This window comes from Tenrec ecaudatus, chromosome 1 (genome assembly GCF_050624435.1).
Source record: "Tenrec ecaudatus isolate mTenEca1 chromosome 1, mTenEca1.hap1, whole genome shotgun sequence".
Taxonomy (NCBI): domain Eukaryota; kingdom Metazoa; phylum Chordata; class Mammalia; order Afrosoricida; family Tenrecidae; genus Tenrec; species Tenrec ecaudatus.
In genome coordinates, this window is record NC_134530.1 from 212,594,992 (window position 1) to 212,615,117 (window position 20,126).

Here is a 20,126-nt window from a genome sequence, read left to right on the forward strand (position 1 = left end):
CCTGGGTTATTTTCATGTGGAAAGCATACAAAAGGGCTGTCAGCGTTTTGGATTTCATTAAAAAAGCATGATTTTGCTACTATAAGTTGTAAAGTATTCTTTCTCATGAATGTATTATATAAAACCATGAAAATGTTAATGCCCAGGAGTCTAATGGAAATCATAGTTGCATATTTCAAGAAAAACAGTTAACGTGCCAATGTTTGGATTATACATGTCACTAAATAAAGGTTAAATCTCTCTCTTCTCCACACTTGGCATTATTTTAGGAGAACATGCATAGAGCGCCCTACTTGGCCATACAGTGTTTGTCACACATGAAGTTTTAAAATGTTCAGGTACTTACTATTTCTTTTTATGTTTTGGTTTCTGCATTGTAATAAAACATGCTATGAGTATCTCAAATTCTAAAATGAATGTACCATATGAAAACACACCAAAATAAAAGAATAAAATGACATACAGTTTTGTATTCTAAAGCAAACTGATTTTTACGCAAAAATTCAGCCACATAATTTGTTAATCTCTTTGTAGAGAAGACTGGACATATAAGATGATGTAATCTTAATAAAACAGCAAGTTCAAGCAATGTAATATGGCATATTAAGAGAAGTAATCTTCTAAATCCATTTTGATGTACCAAATGTCATTGGATTTTAATTTACTTTCATAAAGAATTCATCCTTTTAAAATTAGTTTCATTTAATTTAGATTATTGTCACACAATTATAATATTTAAGTGTTCACCTATTAATTTAATTTTCCAAAATCATTCCACTTATATTATAAATATTAAAATGGGAAGAGTATCATTACATTTGGCAATAGTCTATAATTGTAATAACTTTTTTGTTTAATATATGATAATGAACATATTCCAATCTAGTTTGCATTTTGTCAGCAGCACAATTGTTCTACAGTTAGAGTTGTTTTGAGCAAGGTCTTGGCAGGAACATAAATATTTCCATTTATCATAGTTGAGTTTCTTCCTTGGAGTCATGTCCTGGGGCATTGCAGATGCTATTTTTTCGACTGGGTTCGCTGTTTGGAAGGTATGCCAGTGGATCTGGTCGGATTAAATATCTAGTCAAAACAAAATAATAATAATAAAAAAGTTGGTAAGTAATAAATAATGACTCACTCAATTCATCTTAACCATTCATTGTTCCAGCTCATCTAAACGGTGTCTCTAGAGGTGACACTGATACAGCTCACTGTTTACTAGGCCGATGGTATTTTATACATCAAGTATTATTTCTTCTATACCTGATAAGATTATGATATTGAAAATTTTTTAAAAGAAAACAACATTTTTCTTTCAGTTATAATCCATTTAATAGCCTTAGCTTGTCAATGATTTATTCTTTATTTTAGTTGTATATTTGTTTGCTTACTTTTAAGTTTGTTATTCATTTCTCCATCTTTTTAAAAATTTTAATCATCAAGGAGATCTAAATCTTAGCATGATTGTTCTGTTGCTCAAATTTATTATTAAAATATATAAGAAATTTTTATCTAAGTAAGATTTCTATTATATCTTCAGCTTTAAGTACGCTAAGATTTTTCAAGGAAATGGATTGACATTGTGGCCACGACACTGCTCACACACATGGACAAATGTGACAAAGATAGTGCAAGGCCAGGAACTATTTCCTTTGGTTGTACTTCGTAATATGGCCATGAATCTGAACCACCTTGACAGCCCTAACAACAGTAACCCCAAATCCAAACCAACCGCACTGCCATCGGTGATTCCAACTTATAGCGAACCTGTACTGGATTTCCGAGGCTGGGAGCCTGAGTGGAGCAGGGGGCCTCCTGTCTCCCTGACACAGCAAGCACCCGGCGGGCTGACACCACTGACCGTTTGTTAGCAGTCGAATGCTTATCCCTATAGTACCGTCAGTGCTCAACATGTTTCTCTGAAGTTAGTGATTTTATAAACGCAACGGCTGGTGGCATAGAGACTTAAGCATTGGGCTGCTAACTCTACAGTCAGCAGGTGGAACCCACCAGCAGTGACGCAGGAGAAAGACGAGGCTTTCTGCCTCTGTGAAGATTTACAGTTCCTGAAATCCTACGGAGCAGTGCGATGCTGCTCTGTAACGTCACTATAGTTGGATTTGATTGGCTCCCAGTGGATTTTTGCTTATGGTTAATATGATGCATAGTGCTTTTTCTTTTATTTATCGAAAGTCTTTCATAACCCATCTTATAGAAACATAATCTTTCCTTTTTCAAAAAATTTTCAAAACATAAACCAGAAAATTTGGGGGAGTATCCAAGGGTTTACAAAAATGTTTTCTGGAATACAATGTACAATTAACATGCAAATTCATTTGTGTGTTTAAATTATTCTTATATGAGTGTACAGGATAAAGAAACTGACCTTCCCCCATGTAGCTAGTTGTAATTCATGCAAACCCTATTGACTGAAAAATAAATGAACCTAAAATCCAGGTTGTGGCAAAGAGATCAATTCAATGCCAACTTATAAAGACTATCTAGAGTTTTAGAGGCTATAAATCTTTCTGAGAGCAGATATTCATTCACTGACCAGTTGCCATTGAGTTGTTTGATGCCAACTCACAGAGATCCTATTGGACAAAGCAGAACCGCCCATGTGAGTTTCCAAGACTGCAACTCTTTACGGGAGTGGAAAGCTCCATCTTTTTCCCCAGGAGAGGCTGGTGGTTTCTAACTGCTGACCTGCTGAATCCCAGCCCAACACATAACCACTATGCCACCAGGGCTTCTTATGGGGCACATACACTCATCTCTTATTTCGAGAAACTGCTGGTGGGTTTGAACCACCCACCTGTTGGTTAGCAGTCTAGAAAACACTCACGGGCCAAAATTAAGTATTGTATTTATTTTAAAGTTTAATTGATATAAAATCTTTGGATTTTCAAATGGTATCATCAGTCACTCCATCTTCAGCACCTGCACTGTAAAGGGCTTAGGCATAAACATGCACACAACTTGACCCACTTCCTTCAGAAGAATAGACTTTCATTTGGGGAGCCAGATACAACAGAGAGAAAGTAGTTGCAAACATTTAACAAAAAGAAAGAGAAGGACACAGAAAGGAATCCTTTATTGAGGGTATTGAAATTCAGATTTCTTTCTCAAGGCCTGAGGAGAGAGAAGGAGAGAAGCAGTCTCAGAGCTGAACAATGAGAAGTAGAGAGAACGGTGATCATGACAAGCAGGGCAAGGGGAAATCTGGGAGCTGGTGATGCGGAAACTAAGGGGAAGTTTATGAGTGTTTTACACTATTGAATACAAAGTTGATGCTCTGAAATGTAACTCCCTGCCTAATTTACCATTATAATTTTTTTTAAACTGAGTTTGACCTTAGATTATTTAATCAGGGAATTATATTCACTGGCCAATAAGTCTATTCTGATTTATGACAACCCAGAATATAACTGTACTCCATAGATTTTTCCAATAGCCGATCTTATGGAACTAGGTCATCATGCCTTCCTTCTGAGACATCTCTGGGTAGACTTGAACTTCCCACCTTCACTTACCAGGTGAGCATATTAAATATTTACACCACTGGGCACTGAAACTAAGGACGAGTGTTAGGTACAGTCAGAAAGAAGGTAAAAAAGAGCAAGTGACGGACTTTAAGCTTAAAGGGAAGAATTTCCCCTTTTTCTCAAAAGTGGGAGGGAAGGAAAGTGAAACATATAATATAGCATTTTAAGGAAATCATGTCTAAGTGCAATTGAAATTAGTGTTTAATAGTTTTATGGTGCTTTGAGGAGGATGTACCAAAGAATGAAGAGAGACGCTAATTTTAAATCTGAACTCTAATGAAGATTGTACTTTTTCTCTTAAAAACTAAGAGAACATTAATAGATTGTAACCCTTAATGAAAATGGGTAAAGGCAATTTGACACTCTAAAGTCTATTTTCTTCAATTACATAAAGTTGGGATTAAAATCTTTGGATCTGTTAACTGGAATTTTGTTATCTGTGCATGCTGCTTTATAATTACTTTAAATATCAATAGCATTATAGATCGATGAAGAAAACTAATAGTGCACATTAAGCATTTCAGAATCACAAAATCCAGTGATTTATTGTTCTTGGAATAGAATTAATGTTGTGCCTTCATTTAAAATGAACTCCGAAATGAATCTTTTGATAACATAAAACGCAGGAGGACAATCCTTATTCTCTGTAGTCACTGACACCGTGGCAGACATTCCTTTCCCTGTGATTCTTACTACTGCGCTTACGGCTCTAATGGAATCAACTTCTTCCACTGCGCTTTTGTACATGACTTGTCATGGTAGACATTTATTCATGATCATTTATCATTAGTTTTATGTCAATACTACAAATCCAAGTTTGACACTGATGTGGCCAATGATTTTGTCATAGAAATCAAACTGATGCTTTTCTATAAATCTGGTAGAAAAATTTTAAATGAATAAAATTAACAGCCCTAAGAGAGAAAATTCTCAGAATATAGCATATCTATTTTATCTAGACACAAAGGTATATATATATATATATATATATATATATATTTGCCTTGGAAATTATTTGAAATTTTACACATGCATATTTGATGGGTAAGCATAGTCATAGACTCAAAAACATATATTTTCCCAATTTGTCAAAAATTATCATGAAAAATAATTGTATTAGGCTCAGGATACTTAAATTTTATTATGAAACACAAATCAGCTAAATGTAAAAAAATATTGTGAACATGATTTATCTAAAAAAGATTCATAAAGACATTGAGAGCCCAGGGGATGACAGGAGAGTTAGCAAAAGCTGCCATTTTTCAGACGTGTATAAACGGGGACAAGAAAAAACACAAGTGAGTTTGCTCCAGAAATAGATGAAGTGAAAGCTCTAGTGAAATAGATGAAGGAGAAGGCCACCTGAATCGTATGTTTCACCCTAACTTAACATCCTCCACCAGTTTAACACTGCGACCGACCATAATGCTCGACAGCTCCTTAAGAACTCTCTCTACCCGCTAAAATGGCTCTTCCTCGAATTCCCCAAAGCTCCTGTGTTTTAGCCTGCACTCTAAGAAGTCCAAATACACCATAACTGTTCCTGCTAGTTGTATCTTAAGTGCATTTAGGATCTTTTAACCTAGACTGTAGACCACCTTTATATTCCTGACACCTTTTCCTGATAAGTTTGTGATGTGTTCTTCCTGTTGCCCCCACACTGGGCACTAATCAACACTTCACTGTTCGTTCTTCCACGTTTTCCTCTCTCTGTTTCTGTTTTATGGAATATGCATTCCTCTTTTTGAGCTTTATTTGTCCAGAAGATGAGAAATAACTATTTTCTACCTAAACCAGCTGCTCTTTTAAGTTCCAGGCCTTTATCGCTACCTGATTTCTAGAAATTTCTACTTAGCATCTTAATTAATATATTAGAACCCAGATTAATCTCTCTTTTCCCCTCAGACAACAATCTCTTTATTACTTGTGATGAGGCCCCGTTGTGATTTGCTTCAGTGATACAGAATTTATTGTTGCTAATACACACATGTTCTGACCAGCAGTCTGCCTTCAATATAGGTGGAATGCTCTAGCAATTTTGTTCCCTCCATCTGGGCAGCATGAGGCTCGTCTTTGTCTGACCTCTGTCCTTGGAACATACTGTGATGGCCTATTGTCTGACCTGCTCATTTGTTTTTGTTAGTCCCTGCAGCCACATAAGTGGGGAAAAACTACCATCATGACTCTTGACCCTAGATTTGGACTTGGCAATCTCTACAATGGCGCCGTGACAGCTTGTGAGTTTTGTGAAACATTGCAGTGAATTAAGGACCACAAAGACTAGCAGGAGAGTACGGAGGGGAGGGAGGAGGGGAGGAATGCTGGGGACATATTCAACCTCTGACTCATGGCCACCAACCCTATGCTGAATATTCTCAAGAAATTATGGCTTCATTTTGCAAATCAACTGAATTGCTTGTATTAGGGTTCTTTTTATTTTTAAGTCACCCCTTTCCCCTTGCCAACCCCAAGCACACACTCGCACTAAGGTGGCAATTCACATAAAGGAGGCTCTATAAGCTTTATTGTTTTAAACCACTTGCAAGGATGCATTTTGTGCTTCACATCACAAACTGGCCATATTCCTCCTACTCATTGACTAGTATTATTTTTTTCCAGATTACAGATACAAATTAACACCAAGGCCACAAATCCAGTGAGATTTTTAATGCTTTAATATTTGTTTCATATCGGCAATATGATCGGAAGTTGCCTATCTTTAGTAGACACAACATGTAGCTTTGCCTCGCACCATACAGTTGAGCAGGTACTCACGGAAAGTTTCCCTTCGTGTTTACCCCAACAACTGACAGATTTCTTTTAAAACCCTGGCTCCCTACTGTCTGTAAAGTCCTGTTTAAACTATTTTGTTATTTATGACCCTCCAGAGTCAGGTCTAATTTTCTTTTCTAACATTTGCCTCATGATTGTAAATTATACAAAGCTTCTACTCTAGTCAAACTGGACTATATAACCCTGCAAACGGAATTACTGTAAGCAGCCTCTCACAATGCATTTTTATCGAGCCATTCCCAGCATCCTGAATGCTCTCTGCTTTTGAACTACATAAATATTATTACCCTTTATAGTCAGTGCATAGATAGATAGGTTGATATAGATATATAGATAAATATTACAAGAACAATATTTTTCCTCCTTAAATTTAGAAAAAGATGTTTTTGTCTAGCTCACTCATTTGAAACTTTATTCAATGGGGACAACATCATGCTACACATTGCCATTACATTTTCAGTTTGAATTGTAGCCTTGCTAATTGTATGTAACCCGAAGTCAAGGAAGATGTCTTCCTTACTATTCTATAGAACATAATCACAATTATACATGTACAAGCCATATTTTAGTATGAATTAAATTATTTCCACAGATTTCTTAATAAACATCTTAACTTAATCTTTGAGGAACGCGCACATATTTAGAGTGAGATCATGCGAGATATTCCAGGTTTTTCCTTTAAGACGCTCTCTTATTGGTCTATGTATATGCTCATGTTTTCTGAAATATATATTAGCCCAAAGAATACAGAAAATGTGCTGCTATCTACTGCCTTTGCATCTCTACTACTCTACAACACTTTTGTAAAATTATGTAACACAAATACATGCATTTATTAAAAAAGGAGCAGCGGACTGTCTAAGCACTTATATCACACTATTATGGCTTAGATAGAAACATAAGCATGAACAGAACTGGTAGCTTTCTAGAAATGGATGCCTTATGTGAAATATGAGGTAAACTTACACAACGTCGTTCAGCTCTATCCTGGTGTCTGGAGATGGGTTGATCAGGATGTAGGAGAGAGTGCTTTGATGATCATTCATCTCATCTGTAAGATAAGTAAATGCCACGTGTGTTATAACATTTACACAGTGTTACAGAAATTACTGCAGAGTAGTTTATGTGAAAATCATAAAGCAGTCAACTAGAAATTGCTATAGTTTAGCCCACAGCATAACTATGTACATATGTCTGACGTTTTCAAATTATTATCATTGGGAATACATGACAGGTACTCATTTTTGGTTCCAGCAGAAGATATAAAGTAGCTCATTCTGTATAGAATATAGTTATTTCTTATCCCTTAATCCATTGCACTGACAAAGAGGACTATGAGAGAAAAGACTGGGTAAGATCCTTGCTTCCTTGATTTATTTGCCTTATGAATATTATGAATCAGAATGTAATTGTGGGTAGATTCAGTCATCCTGGAAAGGAACATTCATATAAAAAATAGGTAAAGTCACCCAATTACCCTGTGTTGAAGAATTGTACTAAAAGTATATCTCAAAAGGTAACAGGCCCAAACAAAAGTTATTTCATTGCACGCGGTATCTCCCATCAGCCATCCGATTGTTTCTGCAAGGAGCCCTGTGGCACAAGGGTTAAAACAACGTGTGCTTGCCATGTGATGGGCACCTGCTCCAGGGCGGAGGAAGACGCAGCAGCATGCGCCCATGAAGACTGCAACCTGGAAACCCTACCGCACGTCTACTCCATTTAGAGGGTCGCTATGAGTTGGAACTGTTTTGTGGAAAGTAAAGAAGCTTGTGGCAGAGAATCTAACGATAATTTTTCATTGTAAACTACTAAGTATATATATATATTTTTTTCTTAAGAACAATAAATGTTTCTAGAATTCTCGTATAAGGCTGTGTCCTTTGAATGTCTTAGGTCATTCTGATGACTCGTTGTGAGGCTGCAAGTTCTGCAGAACCGACTAAGCGTTTCTCGATGTCTCGGTGACAGAAACAGCCGACAGGTTTTCAGGACCTCAATTTTTCAGTTGTCAGTGTTGTCATTGTTGTTGTTTGCTTCCTGTTTATACTTTGTATGGTTTTCTGCATATGAAATCAGGATAAGTAAATCGACAGAGACTGGATTAGTGCTTTCCTAGGGGCGTGACAGAGCATGTCGGGGATATGGGGAGCTAACAATGAGCACAGGAAGAAAATGCTCTGAATTTGATTGTGGTGGGGATTATACTACACTTCTTAATATGATTGAATGATTAAATGGTATGCTATGTGAAGTACATACTAATAAAGTTATTTATTTAAAAAGTAAAGCCATATTGACACATAAGTCAATAAACATAATTCTTCTACAAGGTAATGTTGCAATGTGAGTGCTCTTAAAATTCATATTTAAAATTCATCACTGTATTTTATGCAAAAAAGACTTTCATATGTGGAGTGCAGCCATGCAGGAGATGCAAGGAAATGATGAAATTAAGTAAAACACTCCTGGCACACTGTAAATTATCTGTAGAGAAATAGGTAGTAGCCATCTAGGCACTTCAATTAAAGACATCCTGGGTTATAAAATCTCAGAATATATTTCTTACCAATAGAGATATAATAATACTCAAAAAATTGAAGCAAATGAAAATAAAAGTCTTAGGTCAATTTGACTTTAATAATACATAGTTTGCATAATAAAAATAATAGTTAATACAAGATTTTAAAAATGCATGGAAAAAATTCTGTGTAATTTTAATTCCATATTCCCAACATTTTCAATTCTTCTCATATATATAAAAAAATGTTTACCACTAGTTTCATCTGACTAAAAACTTGATGCTTGAATGTGAAAGACATACATTTTTGAGTTATGATATTTCAAGTTGCTATACTGATATGGCCTGCTTCTAAAGTGTATTAAAAGAAAATATTTGCCTCTTCACAGCAAAAATAATGCAGGATAAGTAGACCTACAAAAATATTGCAGGATAAGCAGGATAAGTTTTTCCATAAACTATTCCTAATCTAATTAGTATTCAAATAAAGAATATATTCAGTTGCACACTTACGAGGCAACGTAACAGTGGTCTCATACCGTGGGGGCAAAAAGACTCCACATTAACTGATTGATGGTTAATATGAATATAAAATCTCCTTTTCGAACAACCAAATGAATGACTATTTGTTCAGAAACTGCTGTAGCAAGAAAGCAACCACTTTTCTGTCTGTGGCATCCAGTAACAGCAGTCCTGAATCGCGGAGTCCGTGGTCATCATTCGGGGGAAGAGCCTGATTACAAGCCGCTCAGAGGCATCTTGAAGGACAGGCATGGCAACAGGCATTATAAAATCCTTTTGATCGTTCGTAGGACTTTTTTCATTTTGAGTTCTGGGATCCAGTCGGTATCTCTTGGTGACTTGGCTTGCCTGTAATTTTTTTAAATGCCTAGATAATTAAGAAATTTCCAACAGTAAATATCAATATGCCAAAGTTTTACGCTGCACAGCTAGCATACGTGACTTGGAATTGACTTCATCTCATCGAGAACTTCTATAATTGGAGAGAATGTTTGGTAATTGCGCAATTCCATTATGCCATTTGCTGTTACCGAGATTTGGGTACCATCCCAATCAGAAGTTAGCATTTTGGTTTAGGTATGTCTTCTCTTGCCCCTTACTGACTCCTCTCTGAGGAGAAATGACAAATCCATTTGATGAGTTTGAAAGAGGTTGCTGGTTGAAGCCCGTCTCTGACTCTTTCTCCGTTCATGTCTCCCACTGACGAAAGCACTCGTTCTGCCCTCCTTGCTCTCTGCCATGCTCCTCTGGAAAGGTCAGTAGTTGTCTATTTCTCTGTGTGACTCTGTGTCTAAGAATTATGAAGTGTGCTTTTCAAAAGTCAATTTCTCATATCAAACCAACATTCAACGATCTAAATGTTATGGACCATAAACCTAGTATCGTAGTCAGTCCCTGTACATGCTTTTAGTTCTATGTGAATTCTGGAGGAGACGAACGTGTCGCTTGCTGGCTTTAAAGCCCTATTGCCATCATCATGGCACCAGCATACATTCATTGATTTCAGCTCGGCGCCACAGTAATAGGAATAAAACAAAAGTACTTTGCAAAGTTCAGCTTCACAAGATAGAGTGCCGATATTCTACTTTCTATCTCCGAGTGATAACGATTATGTGAATATGCTAACAGCATATTCACCTGTTCCTGACAACCAAACTTTGACCTAGGAAAATAAAAAGAACCATCTAGTTTATATAACTTTCCTTGAGATAGTTGTTTCACCTCTGATACATTATTTTAATGAAATATATTCTTATCTTAAAATGCATTAAAAGGCAGATGAAAATCTTAATAAGAAATCCATCGAAGTAAAATCTGTTCATGGTATATGCAAAGAAACATATTTTGCTATATTAATTAGCATATACAATACCTATCATAAAATTTTTAAATAGTAAATTGTTAGTGTAAGTACTACAACCTCATTCTACACATGGAAACATCAGATTTTATATTTATTTCATTTTACAATTTTTATGAAAATATTTTAAGAAGACTTTTGAAAAAGAAGAAAATTTAAGAAGAAACAAATTTTAATCTTGTATATATTTGCATAGGCTGTTAAACAAGACTTCTGAAAGCATGTCTCTATTATACACTAACACTTTGAATCAGAGGAGCAAATCACACAATCCAAGAGTGACAGAAAGAAGCAAGCTTAAAGAACAAAGGCTTTGAAGCCACAACGCTTACTCTGAGCTCCCGGCTGTCCCCCACCTCCTCTCTGTGGCTCTAGAAAAAACACCTCTTACATTTTCTGAGTCTCTCTGTGTTCTGTTTTCTCACGTACCAAATAGCAATAATAGTACTGCTAACTCCTAGATTATTGTCGAGTTATAAATAAACAAGTGGTGGCCAACTTTAACCAATGTGCAATAGGCCTCTTAACTGATTAATAAACCCCAAACTCACTGCCATTGAGTCAATGCTGACTCACAGCGACCATCATGGGTTTCCGAGACTGTCACTGTTTGTAGGAGCAGAAAGCCAAGCCTTTGTCCTTAAGAGCTGCTGGTAGTTTCGAACTGCCCACCATGAGGATTATAGCACATTATGTAACCATCATATCACCTGCTTAATATCAAGTACTACCTAAAACTTACCATTGCCGGCAAAATTCAAGCTATAATTTAAAAATAAGTTGTATACATATAATAATAAAAAAGTACTAATATAGTATTTCCAGGTATAAAATCAACAATGATTAGGGTCACCAGGCAAATGTTCTCGGAGGCAAGGAAGCTGTTATGCAAAGATTGATTGGGTAAAAAGGTGTCCCAGACAAAGGGAACAGCGAACGTGGAACTCTGCAAAGGTTTGCTCTCAGAGGTGGAAAGCATCGTCTCCCTGCGAGCAGAGGAAAATGATCCTGGAGTGCTGAACTGGACACCATGCTGGAAAGGTAAACCAGGGTCGCCTAAGGTATGATTTTATAAATGTGGTCCAAAGTGTACTTATAGTAGAGACATAATCAAAAGTCACTGGTGGATTGTAAAGGGGCAGGAAACAGACTGATGATAGGATTTTATTAAATATGTCACTGCTGACCTTGTGAGAAATAAACTCTGAAGCCTCAAGTTTAACTTAAAATAGCAAATGGCCAATGCAGGGCATACGTCTCAGTGAGATAGGTTGGCGGTTTAGAGCAGGATGGAATCAATGATAATAGAGGGAAGGCGAGAAATGGTGAGTCAGAGAGACGGAACTACACATACATACACCAGAGAAAGAGACTGAGAACACACATGCTCGCACGTGAGAATGGGGACACAGACACACATACACACATACACACACACACAACACATGGGTTGGTTTTAATGTGGGTGATAACACAGCATATTTTAATGCTGTAGAAAAGGTTAACCAGGAGGGAGAAACTGAGAGATTACTTTTCTTCTGTCGCTACAGAGAAATATTTTTAAGGAAAAAGTACTCTTAGTTGTACAGTGCTAATTTCTTCAGTGCAGACAAATATCACAAATAACTGGTAATAACATAATCCAGTGATGCTTTCTTCTCATACGTGCACTTCTTTTCAGATGTGTTGTCCACCTATCAAACTGACAAGGTGCTTGTTTATGGCGGCTTGCAGCAACTATTATGTTGAACAACCATTTTGCCTATTTATAATGTTAGGGTTAGGAAGAGAGGGGTGATGATAGACAGTGATAAAAGAGTAATTCCATTTAATAACATTGATTGAAAATATTTCCAATACCATACAATACTTTCTATATATTTTATGATAGACCAAATACAAAATTAATGGACTTGTTTATATGTTCATCATGATCAGAAAACAAGATGAAACACTTAGTAAAACATGTAGCATGACATAAGCAGAGCTTCAAATTTCAACTGTACCAAGAGCCACTCTTTCACTTATTTGTATCAGAGAAAACTGGTTGCTCTAGACTCAATTGTGCTTTTACAAGGAGTTATTTAATATTTCAGAACCTTTTACAATCAATGTCCCTATTAAAACATAAAAAGTAAACATTAAAAACTAGACCCCGTGTGATAAGGAATTCAAAAAAACTAATAAAGTGAAACTTGTTTTGCAAACATCCTTCCTCTGCCCATGCCCTGTCATGTGGTGCTCTGCTGTCAGGGCTGGTGCGTGGCTCTAGTGAACGGGAACTGCTCCATCGGTGGCGCACTTTTCTCGCGGCTGCGCTGTGGGAGAAAGGCAATGCTCTCTACTCCCAGGAAGTGTTACAATCTCAGAGACCCGCAGGGGCCGTTCAGCCCAGCTTTTGAGGGTCTGCAGGAGTCAGCAGTGACTCAATGGCAGTAGAGTTTTCTATTAATTGAGTTTTATGCTGCTAAAGGGTCAGATTTTCCACTTATTTTTTTACTTTCCTGACTTGTGACCTGTTTAGGTTATACTCAAGTTTCCTCTCTGAAGAAACTATATTATATGCTAATTTTTGTACAACATCTTAAAATATTATTATATATTTATATCTGTGTAACTACATATCATATCAGTCTATCTTGATCTATACATAGCTTTCTAGTTACTTAATCTGAGATCATATAGAGTTCTCTGTGTCTCTTGTCAGAGGTAGATGTTACTTCTTGTTTTAATATATGTATAACGTGCCTTTATTTCTCTCCAAATGATTCTTTAAAACAACTTGAAAAAAATATTTTACTAGGCTCTGTCAACCTAGTAATTTTTTCCCTCAGTTATAAAAAACATCCTATGTTATTAAAAAGGACCCATTTTTCTTTCACACTTCACAGAACATAGTATGAAAGACAAAAAACAGAATTCTGAGAGCAGCTAGAGAAAGTGTGTATGTATGCATGTATATATATATATATATATATATATATATATAGACATCAATTTTAAAAGGCTGAAAATTTTCAGCAAAAACCATGCAGACAAAAAGACAATGGCGTGACATACACAAAGTCTGGGGGAAAAAAATAAATCTGTTAATAAAAAATCTTGTATCCAGTAAAATTATTCAACTATGAGAGAAAAAATGAATGTGATCACAGATAATAAGAAGAAATTAAAATAAATTAAATGTTGTAAAAAAACAAAACTACCACTGTGAAAAATACTAAATGGAGTATTGTGGCTATGAAATTGACAGAAGCAGCACACAAACTTGCGACCAACATATGGGACAATTCATCACAAAGGCCATCGTAAAGTAGTATCCAAAGCAGCACAGGAATATAAAAAGAAAAAGAAACTGATTAACCCCCACACGCAAATCAAAATGATGGCAAAAATATACATATAAAAAATCTCAATGGTTATTAGTGAATTAAATACATCAGGCAAGAAAAATAGAGTAATAGACTGCATAAGAAAACAAAACCCATCAATATGCTTCTTACAAGAAACACACCTCAGACACAAAGACAAAAGCAGACTAAGAATCTAAGACTAGATAAAAGCATTATCAAACATATGGCAATATTAAAAACTGGGAAGTATGGCAATATCACTCTCTAAAAAGTGGACTTCAAGGCAAATAACATAATGAAAGACAAGAATGGGCACTGCATCATGAGTAAAGCAACAGTAAAACAAGAAGACGTAACCATACACAATATGTATGTTACCAATGAGTAACCCTCAAATTCATCAAATCCTTATAGAACTAAAGAGATAAATAGCTCACCAATAACTGTCGGAGACTTCAACACAATAATAGCAGGAGGCTTCAATACATCTCTCTTGAGGAAAGACAGACCACCAAGAAAGAAACTCAGGACATAAAAGAGCTAAACAACACAATCTACCAACTCAATCTCCTAGAAATATACAGAACACTCCAATAAAAAATAACACAGTATACATTTTTCTCCGGTGTACAGGAAGATTTCTTAAGAATAGAACACGTTAGGCCACAAAGCAAACCTTAATATATAAAAAATTGATATACTATCATCCATTTTCTCATATACAATGCTATAAAGCTATAAATTAATAATAGAAAGGAGAGCAACATCAAGAAAAATGCATGGAGACTAAACAACACACTATTTTAAAATGACTGAGTAGTAAATCAAATAAGGGATGTAATTAAGAAATTCCCTGAAACAAATGAGAATGATATCGTAACATATCCAAACATATGGGACATAGTAAAAACAGTCTCCAGAAAGCAATACATAGCAATCAATGCACACATGAAAAAGATGAGAAATTCAAAACTAACTCTAACACACCTGCAATTCCTAGAAAAATGATAACAACACAAGCCATCCAAAAAAGTGAGAAATCCAAGAGATTAGAAATAAACTGGAAAACAAAACAGAAAAATGGAAAAACTCAACAAGACAAGTAGGTTCTTAAAATGTTCTGACATTGAAGGTGGGAACGATTGCATTGACATTCTTAATATGATTGCATGATTAAATTGTATGATATATGGATTATGTACCAATAAAATGTATGTTTATTAAAATAAGTTGGTCCTTTGAAAGAATTAAAAAATTGACTGCTGGCAAATGTAACAAAAGAAAAGAAATAGAAGATAAAAATCAGTAGACTTAGAGATGTTAGGGATGACATTGCAACAGATTCAAATGAATAAAAATAATAATAACACAACAACTCTGAGATACTGTATTCTAAAAGGTATAATAACCTGGGATAAATAGCAGGAAATATACCATCTACCTAAATCAGTGCAAATGGGTATAGAAAACCTGAACAGAGCCTTAACAAAAGAAGACATAAAGAGGGTCATAAAGGAACTTCCAACCAAGAAAAGCCCAGGACCAGAGAGTTTAGCTCCACACAGGAATTCTATCAAGTACTTAGGAAGACTTGAGGCCTGGTAGTGTAGTGGTTATGTGCTGGCTGCAATCTGCATGGCTGGCAGATCAAAACCACCAACAGCAGAGAGCCTGGACTTTCTACTCTGGTAAACAATTGCAGTCTCGCAAACACAGGGGAGTTACTATGAGTCAACATTGACCCAATGGCAATGAATTTGGTTTTTATTTGGTTTGAATACTACAGAAACTATTCCAAAATATAGAAAGAAACATACTCCCAAATGCATTCCATGAAGCAAGCATAACCTTGATACCAAAGCAAGCCAAAAGCCCCGCATAAGAAGAAAGTTCCATACTAATATTCCTCATATACATAGATACAAAAACCCTCAACAAAATTCTGACCTATGGAATCTAAGAACATAGTAAAAAGCTTCATCTTCTCCTTTGGGCCCTCTCCCCAACGCATTTGTTAAAATCAAACCTGAATAAAACAAGTTTAATATGAAGCCTCCAAAAAAAATAATTCATCATGACCAAGTGGGGTTCATATTCAGGATGTAAGCATGATTCAACATTAGAAAAAAATCAGTGTAGCCCATCACATAAGGCAAAGAATAAGAACCATATAATCACATCAAAATATGCAGAAAAGGCATTTGAAAATATCCAACACTTTCAATCCTAGTCAAAACTCTCAACCAAATAGGAATAGAAGGGAAATTCCTCAACATAATAAAGAGTATATATGAAAAACCAATAGTCAACAACATCATGTTTAATGAGGGAAAATTGAAAACATTTTCTCTGAAAATGGGAACAGGACAAGGCTGCCCCAACACCATTCTTATTCAATATGCTGGAAAACTTGCCAGATCATTAGACAACAACATGAAACAAAAATATCAAGGGTATTCAATTGAGCAAAAATGAAAATTAGGTTTTTAGTTAAAATTATAAGCAAAAAAGGAAAAGAGAACATTATTATATTAACATTGAATGACATAAAGAGTGACAAAAGATTTATATAAACTGATAGAAAAGATCTTATACTAATATAGAGTAGTGTTATTAACTTTAATATATAAGTAACTTCTATAAATCAACGCTTATAAAAATATGGTTAGTATAAATAGGGCACTGAAAATGGCTTTCACACATAAAAATATACTTATTTTCATAATAAAATGATACCTCTTCTTCTCTATTAGATTGGCATAAAGTCTAAAGGTTTAATAACATATTCCATTGGAAAGGTTTTGGAAAAATAAACTCTCATAATCACTGGTAAAAATGCCAAATGCCACACATCTAAGGTGAAAATTCAACCAACAACAAAATTATCTCTGTGTTTATTCTTTATTCCAGTAATTTTATCTTTAAAAATCCATGCCAAAGATAAACTGGTGAAAAATAAATAGATATAAAACTAATTGCATGATTATTTGTAACCACAAAGGATTAGAAACAACCTAAGTATCTGTAAAAGTGATTCATGAAGTAAACTACAGTAAACCTCCATAATGGAATATTTGTTAAAATATATATCTATGAGGGACTAGTGAGTTAAACAGACTTTAGTACAGTAACACAATGCAGCACTAAGTAACTAAAGAAAGGTTTATTGCTGTAAGCCTATAAATCTATGATCTACAGAATATGCCATTAAATGAAGGAAGCAGAATTTTTAAAAATGAACATATCATACTGGCACCTATATTTTAATTGATATATTTGAACAATAAACCATAAAATAATTAACCATGAGGAAAGAAGATCATGTGGTAGTCACTTGAAGAGAAGTTAAATTTCTTTGACTGTGAACACTTTACTTTGTGTATTAGTGTGGGTTGACTAGAGAAACAAATCTGGAATCACTCATATGTGTATAAGAAAGAGCTTTATATAAAAGAGCAATTGTATATTGAGAAAACATCCTAGGCCAGTCCAGATCAAGTTCACTAGTCCGATATTAGGCCATATGTCCGATCTTATTCCATAAACTCCTCTTTAGACTCACACAGCACATGCAATGAGGCCGAATGCAGGAAGATCACAGGCCAGTGAGAAGATGGTCGTGTGGATCCAGTGGTGGTGGAAGTTTCTTGTGCTGGAGTGGATCTCCAGGTGTCTCCTCCAACTCTCTGAGTGTCTCAACAGCAGGAAGGGAAAAGCAGAGAGAGTGGGTCTGGCCTCCAGTGAGCTATTTATCACCATCAAAACCCTAAGTAAGGTCATCAAGCTGAGAACTTATTGACAGGAAAGAGTCCATCCCTTAGCTCAAGTTGACAGAGTTTATGTAACTGCCACACTTTGTTACCATGAAAAGGTTTTAATTAAATACAAAACAAATTTTAGAAAAGGTAATTCCTCAAACATAGGAAATGAATATGAGACTAAATTTGCATCCAGTTGGTGGTATAACCACATCAGGAGGAAGTATACTATATATACTTATTCTAATAAATAAATCCATAGGTTATCAACAAGATCCATTCCAAGTCTGTCATTAAGTTGAATTTGTAAGTAAATAGGGGAAGATGGATACACTTGTTACACACCTATGTTAGTGTAAGAAAAAGGCTCAAAGGTTTTCCAATGGTTAAAAGCTACACATGTAGAAAGTGAAAGTGACTGTAGAATGAAGAATCCCTTGTGAGTAGGATTTGGCACAAGGAATCCCCATGGGTTCCTTGCATGGAACTGTTGACTAAGTTAACTAAGCATTGAACTCTTAATTGCATGGTATATGGTTCAAATCAGTCAGCTACTCTGCAGGAGAAATGTAAGCTATTTACCCCTGTAAAGGTGTACAGCCTCGGGAACCCTATGTGGGATCTCTATTCATTTGATGTCTTGAGGCGGTGTTGTTTGTTTTGAGTATGTGTTAACTCAATCATTTCAAAGTGAGGGAAAATTAACATAATATTAAAGGGTAAGTATGGGTCATCTGTAAATCAGATGTAATCCAGGGACTTATTGTACAAGTCAAAAATAAACAAACACATTTTAGTGATCACATTTGTTGCCATTTGCCTTGCAATAATATTCAGAATCTGCCTTATTCATAATGTGTGCGTGGAGGGAGGGGAAGTATGACATTCCAATTCTTTACTTCTAATGGTATGGATAACCTTAACTGTAAATGTGGGAGAAAGGAAAATATCAAGAGTTAACTAAAAATCCCTTACCCCCAGATTTTAATTGCAAACATGTGTACAAACTAATAAAATATTTTGTTTCCATATCTATCTGTTAGTTCTGTTTCTTTAAAAAACCTAAAAACACAAGAATTATCCATTAGCAATGAGCATCTCTAAAAATTTATTATGGTCTTGAAATAAAATTTATCACTAAAAGTAACTATGTATCTTTGAAACTTGATTTATTCCATGTTGAAAGCATTTAGTACTATGGAGAGCAAGGGGAGTCCATCAAAAATGGATGTTACAATCGACATATGTTCCCCAAAATATGTACTGTAAATCCCAACACCTATATGTAAGTATTGGTTATAATCCATGGGTTTTTTTTGTTATGACATTAAAGTAGTATTAGTGTAGAGTGTATTTTAATCTCTTGTGAGAAACAAAAAGATATAAAATACTATAAGACATATGATTTATAAGATATAAAATATCATGCAAAATCTCCCCCCAAAACTAACATATGTCATGTCATAAGAGAAGTTCAAGAAACCAAGAAGTGGAGGTTTATAAAAGACAATTTTTCCTGTAAACTCCTAGAGAAAATGCCTCTCATTATAACTGTTGACTTGAACTGAGACTTGTAGCCTCCAAAATGTGAGAAATAAATGTTTCTTAAAGTCATCTACTTGTGGTATTTCTGCAACATTAGGAAATGGCTATCAAAAAAGACTCCAGAGCCATTTGAAGAAACTTTCCCTGGCCAAAATTAGGGCAATATTATTAATAAAATAAATACTAAAATGTATTAAAACACACTATATATATTTAAATCCATTTGTAAATAATAAAAGAAAATAAAAAACAATTAAGGAGAGAGAAACAAATGAGGAGACTGCGATGGGCCAGTTCAGCCTGTGAATTCTTAGTATGGAGACCTCAACAGAAGAGATTCCTCACAAATAGGAGAAGTGATGAGTACACCTAAACATTCAAAAGGCACAGGAATCTACTATGTATGTCAAAACCCAGATAGTAAGTCATACTGATTAAGCAAATCAGTTGTAAAAACCAAACTATGGCATTTATAAGATAATTACAAATTTGAACATCAAGTGATGGTTTGAGCATATTCATTATTTTTAATTATTTGGGTATATAAAATGGCTAAAAGTTAAGTTTCAAAAGGTAGGCATTAAATTATTGAGATATATGCTGAAACATAAGGAATGTTATCAAAGAGAATGCTGCAATTATCAAATAATAGTTAATATCACATAGAAGTAAAGTTTGCTGAAGATAAATCAAAAGTGGTTGCAGCAGTTGTACATAAAGTGGAAA

At 35.2% G+C, this 20,126-nt stretch overlaps 1 protein-coding gene across 1 annotated transcript in view; it reads right to left on the reverse strand.

Annotated features, from left to right (window-relative positions):
* Window positions 1–881: 881 nt before the first annotated feature.
* The window catches only part of KCNT2 (potassium sodium-activated channel subfamily T member 2), a 486,995-nt gene continuing 467,750 nt past the window's right edge, over window positions 882–20,126 (reverse strand). The window contains exons 26-27 of the mRNA XM_075540516.1: window positions 7,308–7,392; window positions 882–1,083 (exon numbers count right to left, since the gene is read on the reverse strand). Of these exons, the coding sequence (XP_075396631.1) occupies window positions 972–1,083; window positions 7,308–7,392 (197 nt within the window). The 3' untranslated portion in view covers window positions 882–971. The remainder of the gene's footprint in view (window positions 1,084–7,307; window positions 7,393–20,126) is intronic.